The 7984-nt window shown below is 33.3% G+C and overlaps 1 protein-coding gene across 1 annotated transcript; it reads left to right on the forward strand.

Annotated features, from left to right (window-relative positions):
* Positions 1 to 6142: 6142 nt before the first annotated feature.
* On the forward strand, positions 6143 to 7613 carry LOC149533901 (cytochrome P450 71AP13-like). Its single transcript, XM_089805923.1, has 3 exons — positions 6143 to 6423; positions 6550 to 6770; positions 7210 to 7613. The coding sequence occupies exons 1-3, from the start codon at positions 6143 to 6145 to the stop codon at positions 7611 to 7613; spliced, it is 906 nt and encodes a 301-aa protein (XP_089662049.1).
* The last annotated feature ends 371 nt before the right edge of the window (positions 7614 to 7984 follow it).

The raw sequence follows: 7984 nt of genomic DNA on the forward strand, positions 1-7984 counted from the left end.
CTGTTTTTGGGTTAGCAAAAAGGCTTGCCAAATCATCTTTGGTTATGTTGAGGGCCGCAACCTCATCATTATCCAAATCATCATCAAACATCTGGTGCATTTCATCATGCCAATGAAGAGCGGTATTTTGTTGGTTTGTAAGGGTTTCAATGTTATCCACTATGGTGTTTAACGTGGATAACATAGGAGCCAGTGTAGGTACATTATTGTATGTTCTATGCAAACCTCTCAACTCAGTGAGATTTTCATTTATCAAATCCTTGATTCGAGGAGGGTTTTGAGGAGGTAGAGGATCATTTGGTGGACGGTTTTGTGGGGATACTAGATCGTTTGGTGGTGGGTTGCGAGGAATATTATTCCCTGCCTCAATGTCATCATTTTGATCAGCCATTCCTCTAAATTGCAAAATGTAATATATATTTAAAAAAATCTAAATTTTAACCATTTTTGTCAAAAAAACCCTAGATTCAACTAAAACAAACAAAATCATGTTAAAATCTATTAAATTTAGGTTAAAAATGAGTCGCGGGGGGTGGGGAAACATACCTGATATCTGATATCCGATCTGACTGGCCCAAATTCGCGTAAAAATAAGGGTCGCGAGTCTGTGATTTTGTGTTTAATCCAATGCGCAGGTATCGGATATCCGATATTACATCAGATATCCGATATGACAATATATATAATATAACATATATATTACATTTTATATATTTTTTATATTATATTTTTTATTTATTATATTAATTTACTATATATTATAATATAAAATATTATTATTATACTATATTATTATAATTTATAATATACTATTCTTTTTTATTATATATTATATTATAAGATATTACTTTTTATTATTATATTGTATTATATATATATATTATATTACATTACTATATATTATAATATATGAAATATTATATTATATTATTATAATAATAATATTAAATAATAATAATATTATTATAATATAATAGTATGATATATTATTTAATATTATTATTATTATTTTATATCGATAATAATAATATTAAATAATATATCATACTATTATATGATTTTAATTATTAGTCGGATATTGGATTTAAAATTGGATATCCGATAAGCCTCAGCTTAACCTTCTAGGTTTGGTTCCTAGATAGGTAAAAAAAAGTCAGAGCGGATTTTGAAGCACTTTTAGGCATCTTCAAACTCTTTTTTTTCACATCGCCACTTTTTGGCACACCATGATCCTGCACATACCCACATGTCCCTATGAAATAAGTCCATCATCAACACTACAAATAGGACTAACAGGTGTCATACTAAATATAGGTATATTTACATCATGGACTCCTGTTGAGGAAAACTCAAGCTTCCTTCCTTGCAACCTCGATGTTAGCCTTCTAAAGGTAGAAACCATATACCTTGATGCCCTTTTGATTGTGTTTGGATCTAACAAGATCTCTTCCAACCTTTGTTGATGAAGCTTAAGCTTCTTTATACACTCCTACAAACCAATCATCTTTGCACTAACTTCCTCATTACTCTACTGACTTCTAGAACTGCCAGTCCTCCTATGGTTGTCCTTGGCTAGAAAATTCTAGAGTACTAGTCACTCCAAATGCAATAGCAATTTGGCAATAATAAAAATTTCCTACCTTGTAGGATGGCAGGAAACCACTCTGATACCACTATAATCAGCCCAACCGGTTATAACTTCATCATACACCAAATTCTTCTCTAATTCAATTGTTTGACATTTTGTCAAACACTTTGCAAGAAAACTTTGATAGCATTGTAATAACCCCAACCAACTTTATAACTTTTTAAAACACCAAATCCTTCTAAAATTTAGTTGTTTGAGATTTTGTCAAACACTTTCCAAGCAAGCTCTGATACCAATGCAATATCCCTTGCCCAAACAGACTAATTTTAGCTTAAGGAATATTGTCAAACACTTGTATGCTACTTTTCTCTTTTATAATTTTTTGATATTGTTTGAATGATACAAAGAAATTTAAAATGTTTGCAAATGATATTACAATACCTCTTACAATGAACTAACATGCAAGTACAGTTCTTTTTAGTATTTTTGATGCATAGACATGGAAACTAGATATGGAATGCATAGCTACAGGCAACTAACATGTTGAAAATCAATTGGCATACAACTATTATGTTGATCATATATGCTATTATATGGACAATTTATTAAAAAAAATGGCATGCAACATAGATCTCCTTTATTGAATTCATTCCCATGTACAATGTTGCTATGAATTTGCCAAGACAAATGAGCTTACAATAATGACTAGAATAATGGCAAATCTGATTTTGAGTTATCACTTTACAACAACAAAATTATATGCCTAATATTACAATGTGAACTACTAATAGTTGCAAGTGAAACCTTATAATAGTGATGCCCAATGGACGGAGATCAAAGTTACAATCAAAATCAAGCACAAATACTATAGTGTGGGTACTATAGCATCTCACTATTCATATGTACTATAGTAGCAAGGGAAAAAACTATTACTAGTGGCTGTCAAAGATGAATCTTTAGCTCTACACTCGATAGTCTAATATTTTTCAAACCCTTCAGTTAGTTTTTTACTTTAAGCACAAACATAACTCCTGAATGAAGCTCTCTTGAATGCCAAATCTAGTGGATATTTCACCACCTCAAATGGATGCAACACTAAAGAATTGATGCTCTCTAATGGCTAACTAAAATTAGAAACCCTTAGCTTCTTCTGCAAAGTTTATATCAAATGCAATGAGCAATAATCAAATACCTGACAATGAAGCTCTCACCTCTATTCATTATTTTCTTTCACCCTTCTAGAAGGAAATAAAATTTTATTTAATTGCACACTCTAGAATCTTCCCCCTTTCCAATGCAATAATTTGTTGTACTTCTAGAAAATGCACTCTATAGAAGCTTCCCATTTTCCAATATAATAATTAGTTGTGCTTCTAGAAAAATAAATTAGTTAAATATAAAGTCACCTTTAGATTTATTTATTTGTTGACATTAATTTAATTTATTTCTCCACTTAGCCTTTGGAGAATGGAAAACTAAGAACTCCATTGTGGGCCCAAAAGGTGAGGGACATTAAATTCACCAATTTGAGAATACGCTTCCATATGGTATATTTCTATAATTAAAAACTATCGTAAACATATCTTTCCAAAACATATGCAAATGATAAAGCTAAATTTTTTTGCATTAGACATAGCATTTACATTGCCGATAAGTTACCATTCCGAATCTTTTTAGCCTTGTTTGAGTTTCTTGTGAATCTTTCTCAACCAAAATATCTTTTTATTAACTATTTTTGTCTTGATACTAAATCAATATTTGTCCCTACCAAGTAGCAATATTAACATTTTCTTTCAGTGACCTTACCATAGAATAATTTTTACATTAATTAAAACAATTAATAACTTACCTTAGCCAACTTGGGAACAATAGTCTCATTAGAAACATATCAAAGTGTTATGGTAATGATAGGTATAAATAATAATTTTTACAATTATATATATCAAAGAGGAGGATTGTATGCCTTATTGAGTAATTATTAATCACATGCTTTATGGAGAATTTTGGGAATTATTATGACTGTATGTAATTTGAAGAGCCTTTTAAATTTACCATTTTGAATAGAGAGAAAGGTAAAGAAGAAAAATTAATAGGGATGTGGGAACAACTCATTAATGGGGATGTTTCTATTTATTTGGAGTGTCTACATAGTTACTCTCTAGCAGCCACTAAGAAGTTCTTTAAAGGATGTGAAGGACTTTAGCTACCCCCATGTATAAAATTGCATTTCCTTTCTCCCCTGACTTTATCTTATAGATTTCTAGACTCCCTTATGATGGTTTGAATTTCTATAAGGAATGAAATGACATTGACGAGGTTGTTAACAACTTTCCTAAGAATGAGGTAGAGAGAAAAGCTCTAATCAAAGTTGGAGACTACTACTCAAGAATGAAAATAAATCCCATTTGGAGGAGATGATGTAGCCATGCATCGAGGCTTACTTCACTCTAGATGGTAGATCCTTAAGTGTTCATAGTTATATATTTGTTTTCCTAAATCATTCTTGATATGGGGATATCATCTCTATTATGTGTTATATTTTTAAATCACTTAACAATAGCGTCATTGAACATTGGAGGAAGGCTACTAAGCTAGTTTTTCATAAGGTTTTTATCCTTCTTTTCTATATATATTCTAAATCTCACACCCATAAACCTCATCTTAATAATAAAATGATGATTAAGAGGAGGGGGGAGGTGGGCGTTGGGGAGAAATGTCCACTAGTGTGAAAAGAATGTCCCCATGGGGATCTATTTTTAAGAAGGGGAATATTATCATAGATGATAATTACATTTCTATGGAGAAAGAGGAGAGTCAAAGGGAGATTCTATATATTTAATAGAAGCTAGGGATGTGGGAAGTGTTTTGATTGGGGATTGTAAGGGTATGGAGATTGACTATGACTCAAAGGAAAAGACTAGTTCAAAGAAAAAAAACAAAGGTAGGATCCCTTCCATATCCCATATTAAGAAGAATCCCCTTGTCAAAGGTTCAGGTGGAGGTAATAAGAGATATGCTTTTAGGGGTAAGGGCATGTCACTTCTTATTAAACGTTTGGAGACCCCCTACAATAGGCTTCATTAGAAATTTCAATAATTCTAAGTTACTAGAATGCTAACATGAAAACCACTAGGATGGAGAAAGATGATTTGGACTATTATTTTGGTTCATCCTATTTAGATTTTGTACCTAAGGCTAAGAATGAAGAGGATGTAACTTCCCTATGTTTGGATAATTGGGTTTGTAGTTAAATCCACACTCTGAGACATGGGGTTTTTAGTCCTGAAAAATATGTGAATGATGAAGAGAAAATGAGGGCGATATTGGAGACTAAATCTAAGAGAATCTTAGATTAAATTAAATTTTATAAGGAAAAACTCGAGAGAATTTCTCAAGGAAAGTGATGGTTAGATTAGCTCTTCTCCACAAATCATGATGTACTTTGTAGGCCAGATTGACATGGATTTCATCAATTGAATGTGGACATAGTCAACAAAGAGAAGATGTTGGCCATAGTGGAGGGGCCTAGGAAGAGAACTAGGGCAAGCTTGAATAAAAATATTGTAGCCTCTAACAAAGCCAGAAAACACTTGAAGAGAACCAAGGAAGTCACTTTCATGGGTAACCATGCTACTAAATCTCTTAAGGAGCTTATTTAGTGCTTGGTCTAGTCTTTTCCTCATTTTTTATATTTTTTTTGGTGTGTTAGTTTTTTTGTATCATCATTTAGTTACTGGTTGGACATCTAGTGTTTTTTTGTGTTTCTAGTGGAGTATCAAAATTTGGGACTTTATTGAATATATTGATGTTATGTTTTTTTAAGGTTTTTGGGTCTCTTTCTAAAACCTATTTTTACCTTAATCCAAAAAATATATGATCTTTGATTGCTACTATTTAGAATGTGACACAATTAGGAAGTGTGAATATTTTCACATTTTCTTAATGAAACATTGTAGAATATATATGTAATGTGGCATATTTGATATTAGAGTAAAATATAGTTTTTGAGGCATAGAATATGTTGACCAAGATTAAGTGTGCAATTAAGAGAAGAATATCAACAACCTTTCAAACCCCCTCATTTAAAAATAAAGTAGATAATGGCGAAGGTGTTTCTTTCTAGGTTTTAGATTTAGTAATTAAGTTTTCTCCAATATTCTACTATTTTTATCTAATTCATTTAGTCATTTTCTTTCAATAATAATATTTCCTAACAACACATTTATGTCCATGGATATCTTCCAACCTTCACGCCTAGTCATGAAAACCATTGATAGAGAAGGTTGAATAGTGAGAATGGGCTTGATAAATTCTTGGAGCTCATAGATACTTCACGTTTATTAGACATAATAAAATCCTCTCATTAGAGATAATAAAACGACATCATGATTATTTCAATAAAAGTCCTCTACCGCCAGTGGAATAGAAATCACGTGGAAAGTATGCCCTGTTCTAATAATTGGAGGGCAGAAGTAGGATTAGTTTCTATATATATACACTTCCCTCGCCCGACAAAAGTAAACCAGCAGTCTCTCTTCTTGATTTTCTTTAACAATGGATTTCGATATGAGTGTTTCTGCAATAGGCTTTGGAATTTCTGTGTTTGTTGTGTTTCTCTCCCTTGTGAGATGGAGGAGGAGAAATAATGGGAGGCTGTCACATTTGCCAGGGCCATTTGCATTGCCCATCATTGGAAATCTACATCAGTTGGGAGGTCTTCCTCACCGCATTCTGCAGCGGACGGCTGAGAAATATGGGCCACTAATGTCTTTGAAGTTGGGTTCTATTGATGTTGTCATTGTCTCTTCTTCTGAGGTGACTAGCAAGATGAGAACGTAGCAATGAATCGGGTACAAAGATTTCTCCCATAATCTGTCACCCCCTAGAGTGTTTCCATAGACATACCTGCCTGGATTGCAACCTGTCGGGCTACAACCTAGATGGTTGTATCAACTGTGCAGCATGGGATGCCTGGGCTTTCATGGCTTCTTCCTCACTTGTACACACATGGGATTTCCTGTTAAGCCATGTGTAAGACATTTTGCATGCGCTTTTCCTCTTGTTCCAGTAATGAAAGAGCTCATTGCAGGGCCAACAAATGGAGATTTGTCTGTTCATCATGGACTTTATGTCGAATGCCCTATTGCTTCCATTTTGGTCATCAGATACAAACACCGAGGCTGTAGTGGATATATTGTTCAATGACAAGAAATGAGATCCAATCCTTGTTTTTGGCTTTATGGATGATTATGAAAATGTGATCATTGTTGACATTTGTGCAACTTATGGAAGTTTGGATTTTAAGCTACTTGTTTCATGTATTTAATAGAAAATCTTTTGCATATGAGATTTGGACTCTGGTCTAGTCGTGGAGGTATTCCTCAAAGAAAGGTCACAAGTTCAAATTCTACCAGGGGTAGGGTATGTATGCCTTGGTTTGTAGTGCAGTTAGGTATCCTCTTGTAATGGAGTATGAGGTAGTCCCATATGTAAATCCAAAAACCCTTTTCCTTACCTTTCCTTTACAATCTAATATGTGTTTGCTCTTAGGTATTGTGGTGACTCGAATGGAAATGTTAACTATTATATAATATTGAATAAAGGGGTATTGAATAACTCAGATTCTGAAAGCCCACGACTTGAACTTTGCGATGCGATGGCAATGGTGAAATCGATGCGGGAGAAAAGAGTGAGGAAGGGAGAGCGTTGCATTTTACGTAGCCGACATGACATGGCGGATGTTGACGGGAAGCACAAGTACCCATCTCTGATGATGGAAGTTGCTTATCTGATGCGACCTGTGAATAATGGCGAGTTCTTCCCTTTGCTGAGGTGGCTGAGGCGACGTATGACGAATGTCCACCAGCGCTTGGATGCATTTTTTGAGAAAATAATAGATGAACATGCCGAGCGCAAGAGGACGAGCAGCGCAGAGGAGAATGAGGTGCATAAAGACTTGGTTGATGTGTTGGTGGACATGGAAAGCACAGCAGAAGATAAGAAGGCAATCATTTTCGTAATTTAAAATTTAATTTGGGTAGAGGTAAATAGGTTTATTTGAATTGGACAAGCTTCGACTGAAAAATCCATATACATATGCATCCCATACTTCTGATTATATTTATTTATCAAAGAGACCAAATTTCAAGAATCTATTATAATTACAGTGGAAATTTCTGATTTGTGTTAAAAAATTTCTATCAATGATTTGAATCACACTGCCTGATTTATAAATAATGTTTTGTAAGTTCATTATGGATCACGTAGTATGATTCGAAATGTTTATGGAAAAATCTTAACACAATCTAATCTAGGAATTTTCACTGTAACTATATTTATGTAGTTTGAATTTATTCTTTGACAAATTTTTAGAATGGTTTTCTTTTAATGTTTCAA

The sequence above is a fragment of the Cupressus sempervirens genome, chromosome 10 (assembly GCF_028749045.1).
Source record: "Cupressus sempervirens isolate cs-2001-9-10 chromosome 10, ASM2874904v1, whole genome shotgun sequence".
Taxonomy (NCBI): Eukaryota; Viridiplantae; Streptophyta; class Pinopsida; order Cupressales; family Cupressaceae; genus Cupressus; species Cupressus sempervirens.